This window comes from Salarias fasciatus, chromosome 16 (genome assembly GCF_902148845.1).
Source record: "Salarias fasciatus chromosome 16, fSalaFa1.1, whole genome shotgun sequence".
NCBI classification, from domain to species: Eukaryota; Metazoa; Chordata; class Actinopteri; order Blenniiformes; family Blenniidae; genus Salarias; species Salarias fasciatus.
The window spans coordinates 19009704-19021802 of NC_043760.1; the positions used below are offsets into that span (position 1 = coordinate 19009704).

Genomic DNA, 12099 nt, shown 5'->3' on the forward strand with positions numbered 1-12099 from the left:
GAGACCTCTTAAGCAAAAAAAAAACAAAAAAAAAAAACACTGAAACGTACTCATTTAAATTTAAACAAAGGATTAAAAGCCTGTTCTGTTTTCCATTAACGGTCTTCATGCAGACAGTAAATAAAGCAAACAAATTAATGTAGTGGAGTTGAAAATAAAGCATTTATTCTGAAATGTAAGGGCGCTTGAGCATAAATATCCATCAAATATTACCTTTTTCCAAACCTTTTACAAAAAGCAAATCCTCTCATTAACATTCACTGCTGTTTGTCTGATTTTTGAGTGAAATCGTCCCAGTGCGTTTGAAATTTGCTCAAATTTATAAGCAAATACATTAGAGAGTACGACATAGAGATGGTCCGCCACGACACACTATAAGCCGTTTCTGACTCGGTGAATGGCTTCCTGTGTGCTGGAAGCCAACGTTGGCCAATCCCAAGGAAATAAACATAAACCATAACTGCAGCAACGGCCAACTTGCAGCCATGACTTTTCCCCGAATGGACAAAACACAGGAAACAAACTCAAACTGAGCAACCACAGTGTTCTGAGAGCTTCGCCACAGCGACACTGTTCAATCATAATGTGAAATGTTATAAAAGTTTTATACGGTACAGTGGAGCAGCTATTTTAGAGAACTGCTGAGAATTGTGAAAGAACCATAAAATCCTGCCATAATATTTTACCCACAATATATAAATAGTAAAAGCTGCGAGTGAGTCACCAGGATGCATTACAATGCAAACAGTCTTATTAGAATCACTGAAGAGGTGACAAACATATTGATGAGAAAATAGTTCAGCAAGAAATGACTTCACAGAGCAGCAGTCACTTTAATTCAAACTAAATTTAAACAATTCAGAGCATTCCAATGTGTAACACTAATAAACTCAAAGTGCAACGCTGGAAATAACAACATATGTTTATGTACACATCTTTCTAATCAGCACAGAACTCAGTGAGAGCAGAGTCTGACAAAATGTCAGATATGCTTGTAAACCTTTCTAACCTTGGTTCATCCCATGTGACACAGGGATCTGACTTTATACTCAAAAACAGCTTTATGACAGCATGTACCGTCTCTGTAGTGACTCGTTTTTCTGTTGCAAGCAGAATCCTTTTGGAAATTACAGTAAAGAGGCAATATAGAATTTTTGCTTTACATTCTTATATTCATATATACATACATACATGTAATATCAAATAAGGCACGGGCATGCTTTTCAGCAACACACACAATCTCTAACCCTTAACTAAAATGTTTCCAGAATACACCAAAGTTGAAAAAATGAAGTATCAGACCTCTCCTCTCAGTAGAACATTTTCAGGTAACTTAAAGAAGCGACTGAATTCAGAGTGTGTTCTGTCAAACTGTTTCTGGGAACATAATGTATAAAGAAAAGAAAGTGTGCATCTTGAAAGTCATGAACTGCAGAGAAGCTGCAGATCAGTGGAGCTGTAGTTGAGAGCCGGTGCTGCCACCCCTGTCCCTCCCAGAGCATCCAGTCCTCTGATCTTCAGTTTGATGAACTTTATCTTCCAGTTGTTGTTCATCAGCGGGGAGCGGATGAGGCCAAATACTTGTTCAAAGATGCCAAGGCAGTTTGAGTCTCTGTGGATGGTCCCGGCGACTGCCACGATCACCAGACCGTGGGGGGAGGCGAGAGCCTTCAGACCCTGAGGCTCCAGATTGGGACTAAAGACGAGGCGCTCCTCCCTGCTCAGGGCCAAAAGGCGAAGGCTCACCAGCTCCGCTCCAAGAAAGTCCTCCATCTGTTCACTGCCAGCTCTATGAAAGGCAAAAGTATAATCTCAGTTTATTTTAGTATGCCACTCATTTTAATGAGAACAGAGGACAAAAGGTCTTGTCTAAATACACCCTGATCTACACTGTGAGAAGCACAAAGACACAAAGACACAGGCAGGTGAAGCATTAAAGTAATAATGCTCAATTTTCTATGCAATCTATTCACACTATAACATCACTGCAGCCAATCCCAGCTAATGGTGGATGAGGACAGGATCCACCCTGGACAGGTCTCCAGTCCATCACAGGACAAACACACTGTAGTACCTGGGGGGAATCCACACACACACACACACACAAAGGAAAAACATGCAAACTCTACAGAAAGGTCTTGCCAGTATTTGAATCATATCATTACCACGATGGCGTGAACTACTTTACCCCCATGCAGCCTAATTTGTAATTCCAAGCTAAAATTCTTTACGGTGTTGCTCCACATAGAGTACCATTCATTTTCATAGGGTGAAAAAGAAACATATTAATATATTAAAATATTAAATATGTAATTTATAGAATGGAATATTAAATAATAAACATCAATAAATATATGCTTGAAATAAAGTACATAAATAAAATAGTTAAACATTAAAGAACTTGGCAATAATGAAAAACAATAACTTTAATTCATGCAGAATCTGTCCTTTTTTAACAAAACTGGCTTGATGTACAGTTGTGTGACTTTTGTGCTTCAAGAACACAATGTGATGAAATGTGGCTAAGATTTGAAGTACGGAGAGACTTTCTAATTTGAAATGAAAAAACTGTCACAAATAACTTATTTACAAGACGGCAACTCAGACGTCAAATCACACCATTTGTGCTATTGCAGTCATGATTACGAATGAGTGTGTAGTTGTTGTAGCCACTGCTGATGGTTTTCTCACCTGGCAAAAAGGCATAACTTCACATCTGGCCAGAAGTGCTGTGTTCCCCAGTCTTGAGGCTGCTGGTTTAATGTAGGATTCTGACTGTTCAAAAGTTGGAAGAACCACAGGCAGAACTGATGACCAAGGGTCAGCGGGTCAAATCCTGCTTCAAACTTGTCTGTAGAATCAGATGCTGCCTCTGTGGTGTCGTCCGTGTCGGATTGACGGTTTTTGCCTGATGAAACCTTGGGAGGAAGAGTAACCACACAATGCATTTACAGATACTATTCAGCTTGTCACCCACAGTCCATTACAAATAAGTCCAAAGATTGCATCTTTTTCTTTCCGAACACACACACACACACACACACACACACACACACACACACACACACACACACACACACACACACACACACACACACACACACACACACACATATACATGCGTTATTCTGACTACACAGCCTTTCTGATTTAATTTCTGTAGATACTCAACATTTTATTGGTAATATTTGGGGACGCTTAAGGATATCAGGTCATATGATTTTGTTTTGTTTTGTTTTTTTAAACCACCAGTCAATTGGAGTCAGTTTCATTTCAGTGTAAATTGAAAGTGGAAGTTAAGTAATGCCAGGAGTATTGCCAGGCAGCGGAGACTATTAGACCTCAAAAATTTATATCCAGATATCGCCGAACAAGAACAAGATTGAGAGAATTTTGCACATGCATTTATTTACAATCGAATTCAAAAACTTACTGTTGGCCAATAAAGCTATGAATGGTCTCTGGCCTAAATGCATCCCAGATTTACTTGTATAGTATAGCACGAACCATTCAGACCTTTGACGTCTTTAGGAAGAAGTTCACTAAATTTCAAGAGTCAAAAGAGAACCCTGAAGTAGCTTTTATAGTTCATTACAATCCTCACCTGTGGAACAACCCTCCTAATATATTTAACTTCTATGACTGTTATCTTAATTGTTTTACTGCTTTTAATCTCCTGATTGAGTCTTTCTCAAACGCCTTGATTTCATGTGTTGCCCTGTGAAGCACTGTGAACTGTCTTGTGTCTGAATGGTGCGACATCAGTAAACTTGCTGTTACCTTCCCTGACGACCAATACTCCAAAGTCTTCTCGATCAGTTGACGTTTATCGCTGCTCGGGGACAAGATCACACCTTCTTTTGCCAAGTATTTGAATATGATGTCTCGCTGGATCTTCTTCCTTTTCAGGAGCTCCTCGGCGTTTTTACTGAAGGAGAGAATAGTTTCTGTGGCCTCTGCATTGACAGATTGAGGGTAAGATTGAATGGTGTGACCGTATCAGCTGGACGAACGTGAAAATACAACTAAATTGTACTGTTCTCTTACCTGTGACATTTTCCACAACTATTAGCTTGTTTGTGACCGTGTCGCTGAGTGACAGTAAGTCCGATGTTGTCAATAGACCCATCAGTTTTCGAAAACCTTCCTGTTCTTTCGCCGATAGCCCCGACATCTTTGCGTAAACAAATGTCTTCCTCCATTCGTACCGTCCTACTAAAGTGTCCGTGCAGGAACACGTGCTGGCCCGACAAGGGTTCCACTTAAAAGGTACCGTCGTTATTTCGCTACTGCTGCATTCAGGCTCCTCTTGAATGTTGGTAATTTGATACACAGCATTAGTTATTCGGTATTCACTTGGTGCATGTTAAGGAGTTGTGTCTGTTCTGGAGGTTTAACAACTGCCAACATATGATATTATTGCTTTTCCTACATAATATCCCACATGTGTTCTGCTTATGTTTGCTTACTGGGATTTTCTCGCCGTCGGTGAACAAACACTTTGAATAAAAGGACAAATTTACGACTGTGAAGGGAACATAAATGCAACACAAAAGAAATATAAAATTTTAGCTGCCGCGTCACAGAAAAAAAGCGATGCCCAGTGTTTAGTAAAATGTAATTTATATCGTCTGCTTTCTCACAACACTCACACTACTTTTTTGAGAACTTAGCGTTATCTGTGTAACGCAGGTCAAGGGTCCAGGACAGGGTTTAGTCCCAGTAGACGCCTTTGGAGTAGCAGGGCACTGGGGCAGAGAGCAGGATCAATGAAGGGAGAGAAAATGCAAACAACACAGTGTTTAATCTACCTCTGAGTGGATAAACGGTAAAGTTCACCAATAAAGGAAATTCGCCAAGGTAATTGTTGATAAATGGGACTGACTTTCGGATAAAAACTGCGTTTGACATACATTTTGATGCGTATTATTGTATTTTCTTAAATAATGAAAGCTGTGATTGCGTTTGCAATGCACTTAATTGTAAAGAATCTCTGAGACTCTGAAGTTTACGGGGCGCACTTGAAGGCACCGCAGGGAGAGCTAGCTAAGCTAAAGAGAGTTAGCAGCGGCAGCAGCAGCAGCAGCCTGCGCAGCGCTGCTCAGCTCAGGAAACCTGGCTCCTTATTTCACCTGCTACATAAACCTGATTTATCGACATGTTCTAGGTATCACTTGGAGCGGATAATTTCTGCGCGTATACATTCTACTCCTGTGGAAACAAGGGAGCTAAACCTCAAGAGGTAACGACCTGTTATTATTTGCTAATACACCTTCATGTTGTTAATACATAATCCAGCCAGGCTGCTATGCGGCTCATTTATTCTGTGGACTGTTTATTAAAAAAGAAAAAAAAAGTATCATCTGACTCGGTATTTTATCCGCGCTGTCAGTTTCTTTAGTCTTGGTTGAGTGACTGTACACTTGGAGTGAATCCATAATAAACAATCCGCGTTATTTAATGTTGCTGTGTATGGATCTAGATCAAAACAACCTCCAACTGTCCCATTATGCTCACTTTATCTTACACACATCTGCAATAAAAAATTAATTAAAAAAAAGGCTTCTTTTGTATAATGTGATACAGTTAATGACATTGATTGTGTTCCCATTTTGTAATCATGTTCTGAAATCTGAATCTGTCTAGAAATATAATTGGTTATAATTGTGTAATGCCTGTGTAACAGTACTGAACTCTGTCCAGTCACGCTGCTGAAGACATTGTTGTCTGAGTCAACTACAACATGGATCGATTTCCCACTAATGTGCAAAAAAACCTACTATTTCCCCTGAAATAGTACACCACTTGATTGTTTTCCTAGTCAGTGATATTTCTCGCCTCCACCCTGTTTCTGTTATAAGGAAACTGCACCACAAAGGCATTATGTCCAAACCAGTCCTTTTAAACCTCATAATCACTTCAGTAGACAATTGCGACTGTGAGATTACTGCTTCAAATCCCTTAAGCGGCCAAGAAGCCATCGCACTCATAACCTGGAAAGAGAACCGGCTGTTAACTCGGTTGTTTATAGTTGAAAATGCATCCATGTGCTCTTGTGGCAGAATTGGCTGTTAAGTGCACTCCTTGAACCGTGTGTGTGCGTCACATATTTGTGTTTCCATTCCTGTTTCAGATGGAGGAGTTTGAGAGTGGTGCTCGAGGCCGGGTGACCATATACTCCATCCAGGGTTGCCCACACTGTGTACAGGCAAAGGCCACCCTGGGACGGCTGGGAGTACCGGTGTGTGACGTCGACATCGGTACGCATTCAGAGCTGAGGGCGAAGGTGAAGGAGCTGACGGGACGCAGCACAGTACCCCAGATATTCTTCAACAACGTTCATGTCGGCGGAAACGACGAGCTGCAGAAACTGGTGAGAAGAAGAGGAAGAAGAGATCTCTGTCGTAATTTGTTACATTGCATTTTGCACACAGGCCGGTAGAAATCTGCACTTCTTAATGGTCCACTCTCTATTTTAGGCCCCTGAGGAGCTGCAGAGGCTGGTGAATCTAGTGAAAGATGAGCCTCTTCCAGTAGATGCTCCACCGCTGCCACAGAATACTGAGTCAGAGGATACAGCTGGGGAGAATGACGGAGGTGAGGAATTAATTTTTGCTCCTTTCTTATCACTACACAGGAATAACAGCGTTTCATCCACAGTGAAACTTTCACTCATTTATTTGCTGGTCTGATGTACTGAAATATCAGTGTGCAGTTGTTTCTCTTGGTTGGTTTGTGCTTTGGCGATCCAGATCTGGTCTGCTCTGGGAGGAGCAACCATTTAATAAATCATGCTGAGGTGGAGGGACGTCCTCATCTGACTGACAGAGACATTGACTAGACTCAACAGGGCGGATTTAGCAAAGTCATCCCTGTTTGGAAATGAGCCAAGATGATTACTGGTTATGAAATAACTGGTGTGGTCATGGCAGCAAATTTGGAAACAGTAGAGGTGTGTGTGTGTGTGTGTGTGTGTGTGTGTGTGTGTGTGTGTGTGTGTGTGTGTGTGTGTGTGTGTGTGTGTGTGTGTGTGTGTGTGCGTGTGTGTGTGCATGCGGGCATATTCATCTCCTCTTACAAATACCAACAGAGACAGTTGATATGAGGAACTTGATGCTTTGGATGAGCCCAGCAGCGCCCAGCTTCCCCATGGTACCTCATTATGTCTGATTATTTTTGCTCTTTACAGTGTAAATAGAGTGTTTTCCCTCTGTGGCACACACACAGATGTTTGTCGGGAAATATTCATGTTCGGTGTCGGCTTTGATGAAGCATTAGCAGCATCAACATGAGTTGGTAAACAGCAAGATTGAAGTTCACACTCGAAAGGTTCTTTCAAACTTCACTGTCTTGTTTTCACCTTAATATCATACTGCAGCAGATTAGGTTGAACACATTTTGCAATAAAAATTGATGGACTCTAATATCACTGTACTTCTTTTGGGGAATCCCTCACAGCGTTTAACTGTGAGCAAGATGAGTTGGCCCCCCTGGTACAGGACATCAAACATGGAGGTGTGATTGGCAGTCAGAGGAGGGGACTGACCTTACACAGGAAGAGCTTCTCAGGCAGTCAGCTGGTTGACTGGCTGCAGAAAGAGAAGGGCATGGGTAAGTAAGGCCGTAGATGTCCCAGACCACATTTCTCCACTAAACTGCACAACAAAGCCCCGATTCATACAAGACCTGGTGAATTCCGTCCCTGTCTGCACCTGACTGTGGCCGTGTGTGTGCCAGGCAGGGCTGAGGCCTTTAACACTGGCCGGGCACTGTTGCAGAGAAAGTACATGGTGAGTGTGCATGGCTCTGGGAAGCAGGATGGAAGTTTTGATGAAGAAAAAGGCGCCATGGACACTTTGTACAGGCTGCTGGAGGACGACCCTCACTCAGCCCTCAACGCAGGACAGACTGCATCCTGCAGCCCCGTTCAGGGTAGGTCAGGACCCCAGCAGGCACGGCGAGTCGTCTCCCTCAGCGCTCACTAACCACTCTGTTTTGTTCACTGCTGGTTTGATGTTTGGTCCTTTTGGGTTTGCCGGGGTTTGTTTACTATATCAGTGATGTTTGTGATGCCAAATGTTGAAATAGGGATTAATGACATACTTTAAATGGCCTGTTATGTACAAAATGTTTAAATCAATTTCAAAAAATCCTTTATTAGTGTAAACAATGAATGAATGTCTGTGTGGTTCACACAATGCTAAATTTATATAATATTGGTACAAATCTGAAATATTCAAAAATATATTCTGGAATTTTTTTTAAAAGGCCTGGTAAATGCCTGTATATCATTAAGCCCTTGTTGTAAAACCCTGTTCTGCTTTGCTGCAGGTTTAATTCTTCTTTCCAAGGTGGTGGTGAGACATATTCTCTGGCTTTGTGTCGCCATGCTTTTAGCTGAATGCTTCTCACGTCTAGAGGCTCACAGCTGCTTATTGAGCAACACAGCAAATATCTTAATCACTACTTATTACAGTGGTATTTTCTCTTGAATTAACTGATTAATGTAACGATGATCCAACAGTGGTTTTAACAGTGTGGGTGAACGAGCCTCCCCCCCAAAATAAAAAAAATTTAGACCCCAAACTTTCACACTGTGCATGGCGTCTCACTCCAAATGGAGATTTTTGGTTGAAGATTGGACTTCCAAATAATTTTCACAATGTAAGATATCAAATGAGACTTTTAAGATTCATAATCACTAAAAGGCACAATGTGAAAGTTTTGCTAATATTGAGTTTGAGATTCCACGTAGTCTCTTTCATCATGATTTCAAAAAGTTAAGTAAGTTAAGAAATGTGGTTTTCCTTCGACCGGCAGATCCTTCCTGCTGTCCACCCCGGTGAAGCTCTCAGCTTCTCCTCACACTTTGGAAACCACTGATCTAACGAGTGTCTGATTATTCACAGCTGCATTAATGTTGAAGAAATTATAACATACGTCCTTAAAAACCAACATCCAGTGATTTTCAAAGCTCATATTTTGTATTTTGAAGATTGATCATGAGCTGTATTCACAGTATTTTAAATTAAAATGGAAAGTATGATTCACTGAATACGTCCTATTGAGTTCTTGTACAAGTCAGATATTAACTGTGTCTCTCTCTCTTCTTCCTCTCTCTCAGCGTCTGAGCTGTCCCTGATTTTACGGGAGCTGATTCTGAAGCTGTTTTCGGAGCATCTCTCCGCCGATGGCAAGGTAGTGTCGTCACTGCGTGTGGCTGTGGAGTAACTCTGAGGTTGTGTACAGATCTGTGACTCGCAATCTGCACCGGCGTTTGTCAATCCGGCTGCGCCGGCGTGTGGTTGGATTCTGTTTATGGTCATTTTGAGCGCGTTGTGAGCGTGACGTCCTTCTTCGCAGTCTGTGGACTACAAAGGCATGTCGGCGAGCCCGGCGTTTGAACGCTACTGCGAGCTCGCCATCCAGCTGCAGAGGGTGGAGCTGCTGTCACTGAGCCGGGAGGAGAAGCTGGCCTTCTTCATCAACATCTACAACGCCTTAGTCATCCACGGGTACCTGCGTCTGGGGGCGCCCACCAACATGTGGCAGAGATACAGAGTAGGTTCACGTCGCTGCACAGGAAAATCCCAGAGTGCCATTGGTTCGATCTGTCTGTATATCTTTGTATTTCTGCTCTGTTTCGTAGTTCTTCAATTACGTGAGCTACCTGATTGGAGGAGAAGTGTTCACGCTGCAGGACATTGAGAACGGCGTCCTCAGAGGGAACAGAAAAGGCATTGCGCAGCTTCGAAGACCCTTCTCCAAAACGGACCCGCGACTCCAGGTATAGACGCAGCCTGAAACGATCCCTGGAGGACTTGATTTCATGGGGACTCAATGCAGCTCCTCTTCTTGTCCACTAGGTGGCGCTTCCAGACGCCGAGCCATTGATTCACTTTGCCTTGAACTGTGGGGCGAAGGGCTGCCCTCCCATTAAAACCTACAGCCCGCAGGTGCTCTGATCACATTCTTTATCGTGTCTTTAAACCTGTACTGAGCTGATATCAACATTATTATCACACTGTAGTGACAAATGTCAACGTTTAATTCAGTTCTGATCTGATTTACTCCATCAGGATATCGACGGCCAGCTCCGCACCGCAGCCGAGGCCTTCCTGGAGAACGATGACGCCTGCATGGTGGATTCTGGGAAGAGGGAAGTGCGACTCAGTCAGATTTTCAAGTGGTACAAGGCGGACTTTGGAGGCACTGATGAGAAGGTAGCTGCTGGCTCTGCCTGCGTTGACGCCTTTCACTTGCTGCATACGTGCATAACGCCGTTTCTTCTTCCCCCCGCTCCTCCTTCAGCTGCTGAACTGGGTGCTGGAGCACATGGGGGACTCTCCCAAGAAGACCAGCCTCCAGGGCGTGCTCTCCGCCGGGAAGACCAAAGTCAGCTTCCTCCCGTACGACTGGACGACCAACAGCAGCCACTGAGCATGCGGACACGTGCACGCCCCGCTATATCTTTTAATATCTCTTCACTTTCTACTGAGCTGCTTCCTCTGGTGATGAAGTGTCGTCGCCCCCCCCCATAAAAACGTGTTAATGCAAACAAGCTGTCTGCCCCGGGGAGGATTCCAGGGGAACATTTGCACTGTATCATAGAGTCATACCTCTGTTGTAGGCTTTTTTTTTTTTTTAGCTATAAGGTCCTACTGTAAACCTCTATTCAGTCTTTGGTTGTCATCAAAGTGAGAGTGCTGGCGTGTTTTATCAGTAATAATAAGGAGGGAAGAGCAATTTGCACTTAAAATTCCAGCAGCCTAATCAACAGCATATAATGCATGTTAAGCATTACTGACTTTAGCGATCATCCAGGCCTCCGTGCTCTCCGGTCAGCGTCTCAGGAGTCATACGTCATCGCCGCCCCTTCCCAAGTAACGCTGGGAGGGGTTGTATCATGCGGCCCAGTTAATCAGCAGACAGAGATCAAAACCCGATCCCCACAGGCTGCCTTGACAAGCCATATCGATACCTTCTGAACTTACGAACTAACTTACCTTTGTGAAGCACACTGCAGCCTAAACATCAGATTTTTAACCCTACATATGTGAACAAGTTAATGTGACGTTTTATACGAAAACAACCGCCGCTGGTTGTCCCTCACACACTGGATCTGAAACAGGAGAATCTGAGTTTGGTGTGAAAGAGGTGTTTGGTTTGGACGTGATTCCAGCTTGGTCTGGGTTGGTGTGCGGTGAGATATTTAATCTGTTGAGGGGAGCGTGTCGCTGCGAGCGCAGAACTCGCCATCCTAATGAAAAAAGGAGCTCACTGTGTGCTTCCTGTTTATAAAACTTGGATCTTTGACGTTCTCAGATGTGTTTGTAGTGTTCTGATCAGATCAGGTTTCTCTGTGTGTGACCACTCCACCCGTTTCTATCCAGGTCTTCCATTACGAATTGGAAAAGTGCTACAGCTGATCTGAGTTCAGTCGAGAAGTGAAATGATCCGTTGGATCAGAATTAGACTCATCCGGGATGCACTCTGACACTTTGCATGCTTTTATCACCAACTTTGGAGAAACTACTGAGACACATTTGTACTTTTTCACTCATCAAAATGCTCACTTTTTGGTCTGTGTCTGACTTAAATGCTTAAAAAAGTATAATCATAGGTTCATGTTTAATCCCCCCAATAAGTTTGTACTTTGCCAAGATCGAGATTCAGTTCCTTTCGATAGCATTCTTTTTTTTTTTTGCATTTATCGTGCCTGTCAAACATGTTGTGTCTTTTCCATAATTTAGCATTTACTTCTCTCAGGTCAATGCAAAATTTGAACTACTGAAAAACTATAATCCAGGTGGTCCGATGTCGTCGCTGCACTGTATGCTGCATGTCATTCTCTGACCCCGCCGCCAGTTTCCTGTCGGTTCTGTCTGGTTCGTGTGTTTGCAGAGCGTCTCCAGTGTGAACGTTGCACACTGCTCTATGTGTATATTTAGTTAAAAGCTATATGCAGCACCAAAGGTTTAATTCGCATGTGTTCGAGCTGGAATGCAAATGCTGCATGAGATATTGGGGGGGAAATAAGCTCCAGCCTTGAATGCTGGCCTGTAGCAGGCCCGTCTCTGTGTCACTGCTTTGTTTCTC

The 12099-nt window shown here is 43.1% G+C and overlaps 2 protein-coding genes across 3 annotated transcripts; one reads left to right on the forward strand and one right to left on the reverse strand.

The window, feature by feature from the left end:
- Positions 1 to 813: 813 nt before the first annotated feature.
- Positions 814 to 4199, reverse strand: c16h3orf38 (chromosome 16 C3orf38 homolog). Its single transcript, XM_030112097.1, has 4 exons — positions 4048 to 4199; positions 3781 to 3956; positions 2692 to 2918; positions 814 to 1789 (listed from the first exon to the last, which is right to left on the reverse strand). Exons 1-4 carry the CDS (start codon positions 4172 to 4174, stop codon positions 1423 to 1425), a joined length of 897 nt encoding a protein of 298 aa, XP_029967957.1. The 5' UTR covers positions 4175 to 4199; the 3' UTR covers positions 814 to 1422.
- Positions 4200 to 5089: 890 nt separating this feature from the next.
- On the forward strand, positions 5090 to 11923 carry LOC115403242 (uncharacterized). Of its 2 annotated transcripts, XM_030112095.1 has the most exons (11): positions 5090 to 5242; positions 6134 to 6373; positions 6480 to 6597; positions 7459 to 7611; positions 7738 to 7932; positions 9125 to 9198; positions 9364 to 9561; positions 9650 to 9787; positions 9867 to 9956; positions 10080 to 10223; positions 10312 to 11923. In XM_030112095.1, exons 2-11 carry the CDS (start codon positions 6134 to 6136, stop codon positions 10438 to 10440), a joined length of 1479 nt encoding a protein of 492 aa, XP_029967955.1. In that variant the 5' UTR covers positions 5090 to 5242; the 3' UTR covers positions 10441 to 11923. The 2 variants fall into 2 exon arrangements, with proteins under 2 accessions (XP_029967955.1, XP_029967956.1); XM_030112096.1 differs by lacking the exons at positions 7459 to 7611; positions 7738 to 7932.
- The last annotated feature ends 176 nt before the right edge of the window (positions 11924 to 12099 follow it).

Bases quoted from the DNA above. Each gene is read 5' to 3' on its own strand.
- c16h3orf38 (XM_030112097.1), bottom strand. From the start codon at position 4,174: ATGTCGGGGCTATCGGCGAAAGAACAGGAAGGTTTTCGAAAACTGATG. The intron at 2,919-3,780 runs GTAACAGCAAGT...CTTCCTCCCAAG, and splicing joins AGTATTGGTCGTCAGGGAAG to GTTTCATCAGGCAAAAACCG. The intron at 1,790-2,691 runs GTGAGAAAACCA...TGCCTTTCATAG, and splicing joins AAGTTATGCCTTTTTGCCAG to AGCTGGCAGTGAACAGATGG.
- LOC115403242 (XM_030112095.1), top strand. From the start codon at position 6,134: ATGGAGGAGTTTGAGAGTGGTGCTCGAGGCCGGGTGACCATATACTCC. The intron at 6,374-6,479 runs GTGAGAAGAAGA...TCTCTATTTTAG, and splicing joins ACGACGAGCTGCAGAAACTG to GCCCCTGAGGAGCTGCAGAG. The intron at 7,612-7,737 runs GTAAGTAAGGCC...TGTGTGTGCCAG, and splicing joins GCAGAAAGAGAAGGGCATGG to GCAGGGCTGAGGCCTTTAAC.